Source organism: Acytostelium subglobosum, assembly GCF_000787575.1.
Source record: "Acytostelium subglobosum LB1 DNA, scaffold: scaffold33, whole genome shotgun sequence".
In the NCBI taxonomy this organism is placed as follows: domain Eukaryota; phylum Evosea; class Eumycetozoa; order Acytosteliales; family Acytosteliaceae; genus Acytostelium; species Acytostelium subglobosum.
In genome coordinates this window covers 102,472-119,290 of record NW_012236500.1, presented here as the reverse complement: position 1 = coordinate 119,290, position 16,819 = coordinate 102,472, and the positions used below count along the sequence as shown (strand labels likewise).

General features: G+C 47.8%; 8 protein-coding genes across 8 annotated transcripts; 5 read left to right on the top strand and 3 right to left on the bottom strand.

Moving 5' to 3' along the window:
- Nucleotides 1–13: 13 nt before the first annotated feature.
- SAMD00019534_115230 (hypothetical protein) lies at nucleotides 14–673 on the bottom strand (the record flags this gene model as incomplete). The annotated part of the gene is made up of 1 exon (XM_012893210.1): nucleotides 14–673. The coding sequence occupies one exon, from the start codon at nucleotides 671–673 to the stop codon at nucleotides 14–16; it is 660 nt and encodes a 219-aa protein (XP_012748664.1).
- A 233-nt stretch (nucleotides 674–906) lies between these two features.
- On the bottom strand, nucleotides 907–2,142 carry SAMD00019534_115220 (hypothetical protein; the record flags this gene model as incomplete). Its single annotated transcript, XM_012893209.1, has 3 exons — nucleotides 907–1,637; nucleotides 1,727–1,984; nucleotides 2,085–2,142. 3 exons carry the CDS (start codon nucleotides 2,140–2,142, stop codon nucleotides 907–909), a joined length of 1,047 nt encoding a protein of 348 aa, XP_012748663.1.
- A 1,233-nt stretch (nucleotides 2,143–3,375) lies between these two features.
- On the top strand, nucleotides 3,376–4,969 carry SAMD00019534_115210 (hypothetical protein; the record flags this gene model as incomplete). Its single annotated transcript, XM_012893208.1, has 2 exons — nucleotides 3,376–3,909; nucleotides 3,983–4,969. Coding segments are annotated over 2 exons (1,521 nt in total), but the record flags the coding sequence as incomplete, so codon positions are not given.
- Nucleotides 4,970–6,125: 1,156 nt separating this feature from the next.
- Nucleotides 6,126–13,630, top strand: SAMD00019534_115200 (hypothetical protein; the record flags this gene model as incomplete). The annotated part of the gene is made up of 7 exons (XM_012893207.1): nucleotides 6,126–6,587; nucleotides 6,707–6,770; nucleotides 6,869–7,219; nucleotides 7,291–7,454; nucleotides 7,507–7,583; nucleotides 7,695–7,772; nucleotides 7,852–13,630. 7 exons carry the CDS (start codon nucleotides 6,126–6,128, stop codon nucleotides 13,628–13,630), a joined length of 6,975 nt encoding a protein of 2,324 aa, XP_012748661.1.
- Nucleotides 13,631–14,179: 549 nt separating this feature from the next.
- SAMD00019534_115190 (hypothetical protein) lies at nucleotides 14,180–14,612 on the top strand (the record flags this gene model as incomplete). The annotated part of the gene is made up of 2 exons (XM_012893206.1): nucleotides 14,180–14,268; nucleotides 14,363–14,612. 2 exons carry the CDS (start codon nucleotides 14,180–14,182, stop codon nucleotides 14,610–14,612), a joined length of 339 nt encoding a protein of 112 aa, XP_012748660.1.
- Nucleotides 14,539–14,751, top strand: SAMD00019534_115180 (hypothetical protein; the record flags this gene model as incomplete). Its single annotated transcript, XM_012893205.1, has 1 exon — nucleotides 14,539–14,751. One exon carries the CDS (start codon nucleotides 14,539–14,541, stop codon nucleotides 14,749–14,751), a length of 213 nt encoding a protein of 70 aa, XP_012748659.1.
- A 54-nt stretch (nucleotides 14,752–14,805) lies between these two features.
- Nucleotides 14,806–15,172, top strand: SAMD00019534_115170 (hypothetical protein; the record flags this gene model as incomplete). The annotated part of the gene is made up of 2 exons (XM_012893204.1): nucleotides 14,806–14,820; nucleotides 14,936–15,172. 2 exons carry the CDS (start codon nucleotides 14,806–14,808, stop codon nucleotides 15,170–15,172), a joined length of 252 nt encoding a protein of 83 aa, XP_012748658.1.
- Nucleotides 15,173–16,471: 1,299 nt separating this feature from the next.
- Nucleotides 16,472–16,819, bottom strand: SAMD00019534_115160 (hypothetical protein; the record flags this gene model as incomplete). Its single annotated transcript, XM_012893203.1, has 1 exon — nucleotides 16,472–16,819. A coding segment is annotated over one exon (348 nt), but the record flags the coding sequence as incomplete, so codon positions are not given.

Here is a 16,819-nt window from a genome sequence, read left to right as displayed (position 1 = left end):
TCTTTGTTTATTCCTATTCCTGCTTCTTCGTCATGTTCTTCGATGTCGGTGTCGTTGTCGTTGAAGTTGATGAGGAGGTGATTGATTGAAACATGTATGTTATCTCCAAGAAGAATAGCGTCATTATTTGAAGAGGTATCAGCAAGATGGTCTTGAATGCAGAGATGAGTATTTGGTTCGATGGTATGTCGTACTCCTCTGGCTCCAATGGAGGGTAGACCCATAGGTATCTCGTGCCATTATAAACAATGAATTGAATGACAATACATATTGCAATGTTGATAAACATTAGTCGACGTATTGATGACTTGCTCTGTTGTGGCTGTTGTTGGATGTTGCGCAGTCTCCAAATGATTACAAACAATGTGATCAACTGGCATGCTGTGTGACCTACTGCCAGCGTGCCGCAGAGTATTGAGCAAGACAGTCGCCATGTGTCGTTGTATATATAGCCAGTGGGCACCTTTGTACCCAAGTATTGTTTAAAGATCAGCTCTTGGTCCATCATCATTGACCAACCTATGCAGACTACGCCCACTGCCAGCAACAAGGTGTAGAGTGTTCGCAATGTCAGAGGTTCAACGCCACCACGCTTCAATATAGTCTTGGTAACATAGAAGAACAGTATCAATAACACTATCACAATGTAAAGGAAGGTGTTCTGGTCTTGCATCTTATGTCTGCGTGTTTGTGTGTGTATCTGTACAAGTTGTAGTTGTTGATGTTCAACTAGAATGAATGATTATGTGAGGGTGCCGACTCGTTTTTCATTCATTAGATCATTCAATCAATCAAATCAATTAAGTAATAATAATAAGACTAGTGGAATGTATATACAATATCTTTAAGTGTTTAGTTGTTGGATGTTAATGTAGGTGAATGTAGAGTTGTTGGGATCAAGATAAGTTAGAGTTGGGTCACTGGGACATAGCTGGTCTCAGCATTGTCTGCCCTGTTGTCAAACCATGAGGCATCAGCCTTCTCAAAGGCCTGGGAGCCGGATGATGACGAGTCAATTCTCTTGGAGAGCGAGACATCCTTGGTCAAGGCGGCAGCCTGGCCAAAGCTTCGGCTGGTCTCAATGGTGCCTGAGCTGCTCAACTGCTGTTGGGCAGCGTAGCCCTTGAGCTGCGAGGTGTTGACAAAGAGGATTGGGTTCATGGACTGGCGGTAGTTCAAGACGCAGTGCTCGGCCTTGGTGAAGATGATCTCGGCCTGACCGGCGGACTGGGTGATGTTGACGATTGGCTCGCTCTTGAAGAGGTGCACGATTGGGTCCTGGTGCTGCACCTGGATCTGGGGAATGTCGCTCATGCCAACAGTGATGACTGGCTTGGCTGACTGGATCTTTACCTCGGGCTTGACCTGGTTGATGATGACCTGGGCCTTTGGCTGGTTGACGTGCACGATTGGCTCTCTCTGGACAAACTCCACACGTGGGGCCATCTGGTTAACATCAATGATTGGTGCCTGCTGCTCCAAGAAGATCTTGGGAGTTGGCTGGTTGATGTCCACACGTGCTGGTGGCAACTCAAGGTCAGCAGTTAGGACTCTCTGTTGGATCTCAATCTTTGGAGCATTCTCAACTATACTGATGTGTGGAGCACCTCTCTCCTCAATGTGAATGTACTCCTTTCCTACAATTATTTGGTATATTAGTCAATGAATGAATGAGTACATGTACTTGGTTGTTGGCACACTATCTATGTCTTATAAATGATCATACCTCTCTGTTGGATTGAAATATTCGATTGGTTGTTATCTAAGTAGACACGCTGGGAGGTTGATGGTGCAGCAGCAAACTCCTGGCTGACGATACGCTGGCCAGAGATTGGAGCAGAAGAATATTCCTGGCTGACAACACGCTGGGTAGTGATTGGGGCACCTGCAAACTCCTCCCTGTACACCTTCTCACCCTGCATTCCGGATGACATATCAGATGACACCAGCTTGTTTGTTCCTTGTGACAAGGTAATTGGAGTATCTGAGTCACATATAGGTTAAATCAATGTTAATAAATATCAATATCAATTTGTACTTGATCTATTATTATTATTATTGTCATCTGTTTGTTTGAGACATACCCTTGTCCAACAACACCTTCTTGGTGGTCGTGATTTGCTCTTTCATTGTTGAAGACATGTCTTATTTAATTTAAAGTTATATATATATATATTAGTTATAAATGATTGATTATGTTGAATGAATGAATGTAATGTATGAATTAATAAGTATATACACAAGTTAATATCTCTCTAATATTATTAATGACAACTAACTAGATACTAAAGTCTTTAAAGACAAGACATTGGAAGACCTTAAGAGGACACATTCATTGTAGTCTGCCATGGGTGGGCGTGTGTCGACGTCGAGTTGTCATCCATTCCATTCCATAGATTGTGTGTGAGAGAGGTTGTAGTCCAAGGTAGTCCTTCCTGTCATTGACACACACACGCACTTGGTCTTTCATTCATACCTAGACTCACTCACATACCTTTGTCATGCATGTCATAGTGTTAAGACTAAAGGAACAGACTTAGGCCCAAGTAGAACATTTACAGGATCGTGTCACCTATCACCTACTATATTGGTAGGTTTAGATTCATTGAGAAGATTGATATCACTCACCTTAAAAGGTATTTTACCTATTCAAACATCTTGCTGCGACTTTTGACCTGTTTACCATTCTAGGTAAATATGACCATCTATTCAATACCAACACAGTTGTTGAAATTCGTAGTCTTATCCTCTGTCTATACATCCCATATAATCTGTATGTCTACAAAAGGTAAATGATGAACTATCATATGATATCTTGTGTTTTGTATGTTTGTGAGTGTGAATGGTGGTGAAGAGGTGTGTGTGTTGTGTTGAGATGTAAGAGATATGAGGTGCAAGTGGGGAGGAGACAGTGTGACTACTAATCACCACACACAAACACAGACGAATGTATGTATGTCCTCCACACACACTCATTCATTGCACTCACCACACTCACTTTGACTAAGTCATGGTGCGTATCACTCAATACCTTAATGTCAATTGAATGAGGGATAGTCTGGCAGCCAAATCCTGGGAAGGGTCCAGTCCATGCTTCGTGGATGACTAACCTGGAGGATGTTCCCTTCTTAAGTTTAGTCCTGGACAAGCTACAAAGACACTTCATAATTTATTACACAAACAAACAGTCATACTTATACATATACATACATATATATATTTATATAATAATCTTATATAATATATTATTATTCCTTCATTCACTTCCATCCCATCTCATTCAATATTTAAATTAGTTGTTGTGCAATAATAATAATAATAATAATAAGAATTATTTAAAAGTAAATAACTATGGTACTTCAGAAATCATTATCAACGGAGAAGAAGGTAATCCAACATGATGGAGCTCATTATGACTTCACCATTAAGGAGAAGCCAGCGTTCATTACTTTGAACCAGCCTCAGGTGCAGCTTGAGATTCAGGAGCAGGCCCGCCAGATCAATGTGGAGCGTTCAGCTCCAACCATTAACATTGGACGTGCTTCGGATATCATCAACGTCATGGAGGAGCCAGCCAACATTCACGTGCTCCCAGCCGCTTCCGAGGTGTACGTCGATGGTGGAGAGGTCAAGGTCGAGGTCGAGCAGAAGGCTCCAGAGATCGAGGTCGAGCAGTTCATGCCCAAGATCTACTTGAAGATGCCACCCATCAAGGTGTACTTGGAGATGGACGGTGCACCAGAGATCATGATGGACTACATTCAACCAAATATCAAGGTTATCCAGTCAGACCCAATCATCCGTTTCGTGAGACCAGAGCCAAAGGTCTCCCTCACACAGCCACCACCCAAGCTCTCTGTGTCCCAAGCACCATCCAGAGTGGAGGTACTCCCATCATCAAAGGCTGCTGTAAGTAATACACATAATACTATCAATCTTTCATATATTGATACTAACAAACATATATATTACTCATACTTAGATCCAAGTCAAGGAGGCACCACCCCAGATCTCATGGAGCAACCCAGAGCCAACCATGAGATACCTGTCAACCGACAAGGGTACCATTTCATACGACCAAGCTGCACCAGAGTTGGCCTTCAGCAATGCCCACCCATCAGTGTCAGTTAGCCAAGCTGAGGCACAAGTACGTGTCAGCCATGAGGTGCCACAGGTGCACATCACACCAGTGGAGCCAACTGTCAACATCAGCGCATCCGCCCCCAAGATCGATGTCCAGCGTCACCCAGTGTCTGTGTCTGTCATCGAGCCATCCACCACTGTCACATTCGGTTCAGCTGCCGTTCGTCAAGAGTCAACAATGGCCAAGGAGACCATCGTAGAGCAGGTCGTCCACAGACCAACAACCATTGTCCGTGAGGCCGTTGTCTCGCAGCCAACCACCATCGTGCGTGAGGTCGTCCAGAAGCCAATTGCCACCACCATGGTACAAGACTCAATGTTGTCCACCGGTTCATACTGGAACCAGTTCACCACCACCATCCTTGACACTGACCAGTTCTTGACCAGACAGGGAGCCGCCCGCAACACCTTCACCGTGCTCGATGGAAGTGAACAATCATTGATCGAGGCCTTCAAGGAGGAGAAGGGCACCCACCAGTTCAACCTGCTCCTAAGAAATAACGCCGGAGAGAGCTTGATGAAGGGAGAGGCACAAGGAAGAGTGATGAGACTGTGGGACTCCAACAAGGCCCAGCTTGGATACATCGAGTGCAGCAAGGAGCAAGTGGATGCCTTCAATGACCAAGGAGTCAAGCAGTACTCATTCATCCCAAGCGCCCAGAGATGGAGATTCGACATCAAGGACGCCCTGGGTGCCAAGATCGGTTCGCTCAACAGACCAAGCAAGACCTCTGGCTATGACCTGCAGTTCAACAAGACCTTGAAGCCCGAGAACAAGATGCTGCTCCTGTCTTCATTGTTCTTGATTGACAACGTGTTTGACTAAACAATGGTTAGTCCATTCATTCAAACATTGTTGAGCAACAACAACAACAACCAACAACAACTATTCCTCCATCAAGATAACTCACACACATATACATATTAACTTTATAAGCTCAATAAACAACTTAATTGTACATACTCATTCATTTCGTTCATTCGTTCGAACACTGTTGCTTCTGTAGAGACGAGTCCCAGGTGGGGCTGTTGAGAGTGGGAAGACATTGATGCCCAAGATAGGAGCCCTGATGACCATCATAATGATCATAAATGAAGATGGGCGTGCAAACAACAAACAAACCAATCATTATTTACACATATAAAGATGTCGACATCGATCTGAGAACAATCTAGATTTGGATCATCGTCAACCGACAAGATGTTACAGGGGGATCGAAATACGAGATCGATCTTTTGCAAAACACTTTGACACAACACACCGATCCCCCCCATTGTTTTGTCAGACTCAGAGTTGTTGGGCTTGGATGGGGGTTGGGCTTTACTTAGGCCCACGCCCATCCTACTCGTTCATCCTTACTTCCACTCCTACCCGTTCTGTTACTCTCTGCATTGTGAGACAGAACATAGAGGGAATGAATGGAAGTTGCCACTGTCACCAATATTAATGTGTTAATAAATTTTGATAGATCTCACTCATCGGCATTTCATGGTCTAGACTGGCTGGAGCTCTGGTCAATCAATCATTCATATGACCATCGTCATCCTTCCATCCTTCCTTCATTACTAGTTTGTTTCATACCGATATATATTATTATTGTTGTGTGAACACATACATATAATAATATTGTTTGATTATTATTTGTATTAGTATATATAAATTAATATTAATATAAATATATATATATTCTTTGTTGTAGTAGTACTCCAACAACATCATTTACACAATCACAATCAATCAAAGTATGTTGTGGTGTTGTGTTAACTCCGAAGATTGTTTGGATCTTTGGACTCGCGGACATGAATGTCCCCCCCATCATCGCGACTCAAACCCTAACCCTCAAACCTCTTCCAATCCTACCATCACATTCAAGGTATACATAGACATAAGTTGTTGTTATTGTTGTAATATATATATAATAGATAGAAAGATAAGATAGATAAATAAGAATATAGAAATGGATGTAATATATGGAAATAAGATGGATGAATCCTTCGAGGAGGTGGAGGACATGATCACATTGTCCAACCTCACAGAGAATTCATTGCTGAGGAACATTAAGAGTCGCTATGGCAAGCGTCTAATCTACACATATACGGGCTCGATCTTGGTCGCCGTCAACCCTTACGAAATCCTGCCCATTTACACGCCGGACATTGTCAAGTCCTACTTCAACAAGCAGCGCGGCTCACTGCCCCCACACATCTTTGCCATTGCCGATGCCGCCTACTCCAGCATGTTTGAGGACAGGAAGAACCAGTCCATCATCATCAGTGGTGAGTCGGGTGCCGGCAAGACCGAGTCGACCAAGCTCATCATCCAATATCTTGCCGCACGTACCAACAAGCACAGTCAAGTCGAGCAGATGATTGTCGAGTCGTCGCCAATCCTTGAGGCCTTTGGTAATGCCAAGACTGTTAGAAATAACAATTCATCAAGATTTGTATGTATAATGATGTAGCCATTAAATGGCGACCACCTGTTACCACTCGCCACCCATGAGTGGCAATATGGAAACACGGCAACAGACTTGCTAACATGTATCCTCTTCTCATATTATAGGGAAAGTTCATCGAGATCCAATTTAACACCGATGGATACATCTGTGGAGCTCGAATTATCAACTGTAAGTTTGATTGATCAATCATGATATGGAACCATTCCATCCCTACCCCACAAACTCACACCATCACTCAATCACTCGATCAATCAATCAATTTCTAGACCTTCTCGAGAAGTCCAGAATTGCAGTCCAGGCCAAGTCCGAGAGGAACTATCATATATTCTACCAACTGTTGGCTGGTGCATCAGAGGAGCTAAAGAGCAAGCTGTGCCTTGGCACCGCCGAGCAGTATCAGTATCTCAACCAGAGTGGCTGTATCCAGATCGACAGGGTCAACGACGCCGAGGACTACGAACATGTGCGCTATGCCATGAACGTGCTTGGCATGCCAGAGGACATCCAGAACACCATCTTCACCGTCCTGGCCGCCATACTTCACATTGGTAATCTCCAATTCGCCAAGTATGAGAAGACCCCTGGCGCTGAAGGTTCACGTGTTACCAACCAAGATAGTGTGTATCTATTGACCATCCCTCACATTCATTCTTACTCACTCATTCATACCCACCGACCATCACATTAGCCCTCAAGATTGTAGCCAACTTACTTCAACTTGAACCGGCCAAGCTTGAGACATCTCTCACTATTCGCCACGTGCTCATCAAGGGTCAGAAGTTTGTAATTCCACTGAAGGTCAATGAGGCTGAGGACACTAGAGACTCATTCTCAAAGGCCCTCTACGGCAATGTGTTTGACTGGTTGGTGACATTCATCAACTCACGTATCCMACAAGCCACAGGCCAACACAACCTTTATCGGTGTGCTCGATATCTTTGGCTTTGAGAACTTTGCCAAGAACAGTTTCGAACAGTTCTGGTATGTATTCGTGATCACCTGATTGATTCGGTGCACTAAAGACGAATCTGATCATTCACACACTAACACACATGATCGTGATCAATCATTCATTCAATCAAATAATAATAGCATTAACTTTGCCAATGAGAAGCTACAACAACACTTCAATCAACATATATTCAAGCTCGAGCAGGAGGAGTATGAGAAGTATGTATACTTACAATGATGTGACCACACTCGTATCCATTAGACAGTCGACTAACTTCCAACTTCCAACATTATAAAGGGAGAAGATCAACTGGTCAAAGATAACATACAATGACAATCAAGAGTGTCTTGACTTGATTGAGAAGCGTCCACTTGGTATCTTGTCGTTGTTGGATGAGGAGTGTCGTTTCCCTCAGGCATCCGACACCACTCTGCTCGAGAAGCTGCATGCCAACCATGAGAAGCACACATACTACGAGAAGCCAAAGCTGTCCAAGACAACATTCGTCGTGAAGCATTACGCTGGTGAGGTCAGCTACATCACCCAGGGCTTCCTCGACAAGAACAAGGACACCCTGGCCGACGATTTGCTGATCATGCTACAGACATGCAAGAACAAGTTCCTCGTTCAACTGTTCACACCCAAGGACCAGTCGGGCGACGACGAGGGCGACAAGGGTGGCAGCACCAACACGATGAAGAAGAAGACGACAGCTGGTGGTCAGTTCAAGACACAGCTGCAGTCGCTCGTCAACATTCTCTCATCGACCTCGCCTCACTACGTGCGTTGCATCAAGCCCAACTCAGTCAAAGAGCCACTGACCTTTGACGACGACCTCGTCCAGGCACAGCTGCGATACGCAGGAATGATGGAGACTATTAGGATCCGTAAAACAGGTTACCCTATCCGTCACACACTCAAGGAGTTCCGCGATCGCTACCTGTTGCTAAGCCCAGGCGCACTCAACCCCGACCACAAGACCACATGCGCCAGCCTCATCAAGCGCGTGACTGCCCAGGAGTATCCAGGCATTGACCCAACTGAGTGGCAGCTCGGTGTCACCAAGGTGTTCATCCGTGATCCCCAGTTCCGCAAGCTCGAGGAGTACCGCAAGGTCAAGCTGATCAAGCATGTGTTGCTCATCCAGGCCACCTACCGTATGCATCGTCTGCGTCGCCGCTTCCTCGAGGTGCGCGCCGCCTCCGTGTTCTTACAGACTTTGGTTCGTGCAACAAACGCACGCAGAGAGCTGGTCGAGCAGCAGCGCGCCGCCACCGTCATCCAGAGTCTGTGGAAGATGGTCAAGGTGCGTCGCGAGTACCTCCAGACCCGTGCCAACATCACCAAGGTACAGACATGTGTGCGCGCATTCCTTGCACGCAAGAGAACCGCCGAGCTGGTGCAAATGCAGCGCGAGCGTGTCAAGCGTCTGGCCGAGATTCAGGCCGCCGAGAAGAATGCCGCAGAGAAGGCCAAGATGGAGGCAGTCGAGCGCGAGAAGAACGCTCGCGAGGATGCCTCTCGCCAAGAGCAGGAGCACAAGCGTATGGCTGCAGAGAAGACTGCCAAGGAGCAGGCCGAGACCGCACGTCGCGAGGAAGAGGCCACCAAGAAGACACAGGCACAGAAGGCGCAGTTGGCCGAGCTTAGACAGCTGGACGACATCTCCAGTCTGCAGAGCCAGCTGCAGGAGCAGCAAAAGAACAACATTCAGGACATGGACAATATGGTCTACTCGATGGATTCCTTCTCATTCGAGGGAGGCGTCGGTGCCGACGAAGCCATGCCCTACTCATACAACTCCAAGATGTACGAGATGGAGCAAGAGTCGCTCGAGCAGATCTCGCTCACCGATCTCCTGCAAGGACTCAAGCAGACCATCAAGACTGTCACCAAGATCGAGGTCGACGACGAGAAGTTCGCACTGCCACCCGGCATTGAGAACGTGCTCAAGCGTCTTCCACCACCCGTACCAAGCACATCCAAGCGCCCCGTCCCCGCACGTCCAGACTCCAGTCTCCCACTGCCACCTCCACCACCTACTGGCGAGTCGCCAGTATTGCTTGGAATGCCACCTCCTCCACCCGCATTCGATCTGCCACTGCCACCACCACCTCCAGCTTCGGCCTACGGCAACCTGCCCCCACCTCCCCCACCAATGCTCTCAATGTTTGGCGAGTTCCCTCCACCTCCACCTCCACCCGAGTCTGTCTACGGTCAGATTCCAGTCATTCCCAAGCGCCCAACCACTGGTCCAGCCGCCCTCGCTTCATCAGCATCATCTGGCGCTGGCGCATCGGTTGCTGGCGGCGCAGCATCGGGCAAGTCGAGCACAGCTGCTACCAACGCGAACATTAGACCATTGATCACAGACGAGGAGATCTCATTGTACTCATTCTACGACTATGCCAACAAGCACTTTGCGACTGACAAGCATCAGAAGCAGAAGGAGAATATCTTCTCATACCAGCGCTCGCAGATCAAGTCATCACTGCTTGCTCTCGAGACCTCTGAGCACATCAAGGTGGCTGTCGAGGTGTTTGCACGCATTAACACATACATCCACGCAAAGAAGAACGAGTCGGCATCAGCTGAGCACCAGTTTGGCCCAGTCAAGTACGTACTGGCCAAGGGTCTGGCCACCGAGCAGCTTCGCGACGAGATCTACTGCCAGCTCATCAAGCAATCGACCAACGCACCCTCACTCGAGGCCCGTCTTCGCGTGTGGGAGCTGATCCACTACACTTGCGCCACATTCTCGCCATCGCGTCGTCTCATCAAGTACTGCGCATCATACATCAAGAACACTGCCAACACTGAGGTCGCCGCCAAGTCGGTCAAGGACACCGCACAGGCATCCTACAACCTCTTGCAACGCTTTGCCAACATCCAAGGCAACGCGTCGCGTAAGATGGTCCCATCGATGGCCGAGCTCGAATCACTACGCGAGCTCCGCCCAATCTTTGTTAGGATATCAATGATGGATGGCAGCTTCAAGGGCTACTACGTAGACTCAGCCACCACCTGCACTGAGGCCTCCAACGAGTTGGCCGCACGTGCACATCTCAGCGACAATGGCTGCTCTGCCAACGGATTCTCGATCATCGAGTCGATCAATGGTATTGAGCGCGACCTGGCTGCCGACGACAAGATCTCGGACATCCTGGCTCGTGTCGAGTCACTCCAAGCGACCATGAGTGCTAAGCTCACCATCAACTTCAAGATCCTCTTCAAGAAGCGTCTCTTCCTCAAGAACGAGGAGGCCGCCAGCGAGCTGGAGCGCGAACTCACCCTGCTCCAAGTGTACTCAGACCTTATGAATGGCCACTTTGTCGACGGCAACACTGACTTCTTGCTGTCGATTGGTGCCATGCGCCTCCAGATGGACTCTGGTGACTTCTCTGATGACACCAAGGCATGGTTGCGCGGCAACGGTCGTGGCAAGTACTTCAACACTGCCATTGAGAAGGGTCACATGGACCAGTTCATTTCCAAGTACACGGCTCTGAGTGGCACCAGCCAAGAGGACGCCAAGCGTCGTCTACACGATCTGGTGTTCGCCCACCCCCTCGCTGCCAAGTCACTCTTCCTGTGCGAGCAAACTGGCCACTCAGACGTGCCCAAGGCCTTCATCTTCTCGCTTACCATCGCGGGCATTGAGTTGTATGACCGCGCCACCGCAAAGATCTGCGGCGCACCAATTCGCTATGCCAGCGTCCCCGCCAACAATCTGGTGGCCGGCTCCAACAACAAGACATTCTCGATGCCCATGCCTACTGGCGCACCACTTGAGGTGCACTGCGCTGACGCAGCCAGGATCATCGCCTTGATCAAGGACTATGCCCTGCTTCTGCGCACCAATGCCAAGTTTGCACGTGCCCTTCGCGACTACACTGTCAACGACGACACTCTGCTTAGCTTCAAGCGCGGTGATGTCATCACCATCACTACCAAGGATCACGAGAACAAGTGGTACATTGGAACACTCAATGGCAAGGAGGGATCATTCCCAGTGGACTACGTCGAGATCCTTTTGACCGACTCACTGCAGTCGGCTGCCAACTCGGCATATTCCTCACCCGCTGTCGCCTCGCCAGTTGTGTCGGCTGCCGCATCGGCCTCACCCGCCACTGCCAGCCCACCAATCGCCCCAAGACGTCCAGTCAGCGGCACCGCAGCCCCACCATCAATCCCACCAAGGACTCTGCCAACGCCACCAGTCACACCACCCGCAACTCCAGTCATCCCGCCAAGGAACCTGCCAACTCCACCACCACCACGTGTCGCCTCTATGCCACCTCCTCCCCCACAGGAGACATCGATGCCACCTCCACCACCACCACCAACCATTCCCTCGCCCCCAGAGCTCGGTACTCCACCACCAATGCTCCAGACTCCGCCACCACCAATGAACCTGGCACCTCCACCCTTGCTCTCAACACCAACCCTGTCGTCTGCAAACTTGGTCGCCACCCCATCTGCCAGCGCCAGCGAGCAGACAGCTTCATCAGCCTCAGAGGAATCACGTCTCTCTGCCCGTCTTTCAAACAACAGCAACCCAGACAGCAACGACTCGTCGTTCAATGGTTGGGCACAGCAGAGATACAGGTCGTTCCGTCGCAGCGTCACCAACAGCACCATCTCCAAGAAGAAGACTGTTGCCGACCCCAGCTCTGTATACTACTTCACAAAGGACCCAATCAAGGAGTCGTTGATGGAGCTCGAGTCCAAGCTGTCCAAGAAGGCCGTCAGCGTGTTCCAACAGGTGATGTCCTACATGGGCGACTATCCAATGCACAAGGCTTCAATGTCATCCCTTGCCCAAGAGGTAGTGGAGGCTGGAGTCCAGGCTGTTGAGTTGCGTGATGAGCTCTACTGCCAGGTCTACCGTCAGACCAACAAGAACCCCAAGCCCGAGAGCATCAAGCGCGGTTTCGAGCTGATGTACTGCATGTCCAATGCGTACGGCCCAACCGACTCGCTCAAGGCTTCGTTCGTCGACCAGCTGATGGCTCGCCACATCGAGGCACAGTCCAACGAGAACCACGCACTCGCACTCCTAATCCACTCAATCATCGATCGTCTTGAGAACCCCGCCTCCAACGGCCGTAAGCACGGACCATCCACCACAGAGATCAACGACCTCCAGCGTCCATACGAGATCGCCACATGCAAGGTTCGCTCAGTCACTCAGCAGATGCTGGCCATCAAGGTGGACAGCCACACCAACGCCAAGGACATGGCTGCCGAGGCACTGACCCAGTTTGGAATCACCCAGTCAATGGCCCGCAACTTTGGCCTGTTCCAGGTCAACGACGTCATTGGCATCTGCCGTCCACTGGGCGATGCCGACATATTGTACGACGTGATGTCATCATGGGAGCAGATGGCCGAGAGCGACAAGCGTATCGACGACCAGGACTTCTACTTCCAGATTCGTCGCAAGTACTACCTGGACGACGTCAGCAAGATCATGGAGCAAGAGCACATGTGGACTGGCGACGAGACCGCATTCGAGTTCACATTCGCTCAGGTTCGCGAGGAGTGGATGCGTGGCATCTACATGATCGACGAGAAGGACACATCGTACGCCGCCGCCATCCTCATCCAGATTGCCTATCCAAATCAATCAAAGTTGCAGATCGCCAACAAGGAGCTACTGCGCTCGGTGATCCCTGACTCTTTGTTCCAAGGCCAGAACATCAAGTACTGGTCGTCCAACATTGAGGCACATATCTTTGAGCTGGTGTCCAACACATCGGACGATCTCAAGCTGCTGTTCATCAAGCAGATGGGCAAGAGCGAGTTGTTTGGCTGCACATTGTTCCACGTGCACCAGCGCGACAACCCACCCAAGGCCATCCTGGCCATTGGTCGCAAGGGTATCGCTGTGTTTGACGCCTCGTCGCCCAAGGACGTCAAGGTGTTCTACACATTCCAGAGCATCTCCAACTGGGCATTCACTGACAATGCCTTTGTCATCACCACTGGCAACCTAATGAAGCCTGTCAAGAACTCGTTCCAGACCACCGAGTACTCTGCCATCAGCTCAGTTTACCAGTTCTATTCAAACTAGTTCAGTTGTAATAATAAATAACAAACAATATAGAAATACACCGGCTTTGCGGTCTAGACTTTGGAAGACTAAAGTTGTCGCCCGATACCTTCCTTACCAGTCTTTGATTGACGGGCCACCTGGTAAGGATGTTGTTAGTAGATTGCGATGCTTAGCCTTCCAATTTACAAAGTTGTAATTTGCCCTAAGGAGAAGAGAATCATTTTTGGAAAGTTCCCACCCATGTTGATGTGACTGATGATGTCTCGTCCTTGGTCTCTGTGGTAAGACAAAAATGATATCATCAATTTCCAAAATACCAAGGAAGGTGGCCCGTCAATCAAAGACTGAACGAAAGTCTCTATGGCCGGCTTTATTGCATTTTGGATAGATTGGTTGGGCGGATTCTTCGTCCAGACTTTGTAGGATGACCAAGTCACGATAAATATATTAACCAAAGTCTTTGGTTTAAAATCATTCATTACATCAATAATTAATTATTTATATGAACCATGAGTGATACAACTACTTTAGTTTCTGTTACCTTGATCCCAATCAACTTCTGTTGGGATGCCCTCAGTGTCAAGGATCCAATCGAAGTCATCGGAAAACTTTGAACCAGACAGGGAGGATGTTGGTAACATGGTCTGTTCCATCAGGTAAGTTGTCAAAACTCATTGATCAAACTTCAATCAATCAATTAAATTAATATTATTCAATCTATAAATTAAACAATTAGTAAATGTATTCCAGTTGCTGGACCATTCAGAGTATCTTCACGATGTTCTGGAGACATGATATCCCTGGTGAGGCCGCTGCCACCAAGGATGACTTTGAGAAGAGGTTGAAGGAGTTCAAGGAGGAGAGTATCAATTTGATTGATGAGATGATCAAGGACAGTGAGTTCAAGCAGATGGGTGAGAAGATCAATGAGAGTGAGATCAAACAGTGGATCGAGACCTCAACTCAAGGGTTTTGGAACCTTTGTCGAGGAGTTCCGTGAATCCGTTGCACTTTGGAAGAAGATGCTCATGGAGAAGCAGGAATTGGACACGGTCTTCATCACCAAGTTTCATGAGAGCATCAAGGAGTTGTGTCACTACTGCAAGCAGATGATGGCATTTGCTGGACATCCAAACTAAGTCAAATCGGTCTACAAGTACTATGTCCAAGCCACCCTCCTCTACCAAATGACAATGATTAACACTGATGTATGTGTCTATCACATTCTTTGACTCAATCAATCAATCAATCAATCAATCAATCAATCAATCAATCAATCAATCAATCAATCCTAACTCACTCGCTCAAACAATTAATCAATAGGCCTACTGGTATCAGATGAAGTTTGATCAAGTGAACGTCCTTGGAAAGCCTGGTGATGATGTTGTTGGTCCAGTCTACTCATTCAGAGAGATGATGAACAAACATACTGTGGAGCATCTCGCCACAATGGCCAAATCATGGACCTTTTTTGACAAACACCTTGAGAAGCAAACAAATGGTGTTGAGAATGCCTACCTGATTCTCAACAGTGATCTCACCTTCTATCCCATCCTCTGATCATTGGCAATCACCCACAGCCACCCTTCGCCAGCGGTCCTCTCGGCGATATTAATATCAGGTACCCAATCCCTGAGATCACTTTGCCCGACCACCCATACCCCTACATTTACCGTGTGGACGCCGCTGCCTTCAGACCAGAACCCAGGATTGAGAACATTCGCGGAAACCGTATCGTTCTCCCAAAGGAGCCCATCTCTCAGTGTATAGGCTCGTTATACTTCTACAACCCACCGATATGCATCAAGATCTCTCGTCCACGAAAGGTTCGCGTACGTATCTTTGGTCACTACCACCAAGATATAGGCACGGTCAAGATTCTCACTGATGATCACACTTATCGAGTCGATCCAGTGCAGCAGGCCGTCGGTACGATGCCTAGATTTATTGGTGGCATAATCTATTCAAACCTCCAGACCAAATATAGAAGTGGTTACACTCAGTCCGAGAAGTTCACGCTAGAGGATTCAACCGACATCTGTCTTGAAACTACGATTGGTTCAGAATCATTTGGCGATCATACTCCAAACGAAGTTAAGCTTCAGAACTCTAGAGTACTCTTTGTCGAGTTCATCGTTTCTGATATCTAAATATTCAATATAAGAATCAATCATTCTATCATTTATTCATTCAAAATTCATAATAAAGAGACCAATCAATAGGTCAAAGTAGAGGGCATGGATCCTTATCTACCGCACCGTTCTCCCAAAGGAGTCCGTCTCTCAGTGTGTTGGCGCTTTATACTACCAAGCCCCTTCGATCATCATCAAGATGGCGAGATCACGCAAGGTGCGCGTACGTATCTTTGGACACTACTACAATGAGGTGGATAAGGTCAGGATTCAAGTTGGTGGCAAATACTTCCAAGTCGATCCAGTGCAACAGGCCGTCGGTACCCTTCCCCTCTTTAATACAGGATATAACCAAATATATGGTGACCTCCAGAACAAGATGATCAGTGGTTTCACTCAGACGGACAAGTTCAATGTTGAGAGTTCCGCCAAGATCACTTTGGGCTTCGTGAATAAACCTGTGATGTCCACCAATGTTGTCGATGTAGTCGATGACGAAGGTGACGACGAGGATGATGATATTCCTGAAATTCCTGTGAGGATATAACTCCTGATGTGATTAAGGCTGAGTACACGAGAGCACTCTTTGTCGAGTTCATCGTCTCTGATATCTAAACTATCAATCATTCGATCATTCATTTAATCATTCAATCATTTAAATAAAAGTTATCATAACCAATCAATTAATAGAGGTACATGGACCAGGGCGAGGGCAAGGTTGAGTCAATTACCATCCAAGTTTATTCTCGAGGTCGCGGACAAAGTCATCACAGTCACCAAGATAGGCATAGTCGAATTGGTGTGGCTGGCCTACTAGTTCGCGATTGACAAGTATTTGGGGTATGTTGGCATTGAGGATCTCGGGTATGAGCGCCACTGGTTGGACCTTGAGCGAGGAGCCCATCACAATGAGCAAGTCCACCTTATCCTTATCATTGGCAATGCATTGGTCAAAAACGTCGGGCAGACTCTCGCCAAAGAACACAATGTCTGGCTTCATGAACGATGTGTTGTCATTGCAATGTTCGCAATACGGTATCTCCTGCTTCATGATCTTCTCGCGTATGTCATCGCC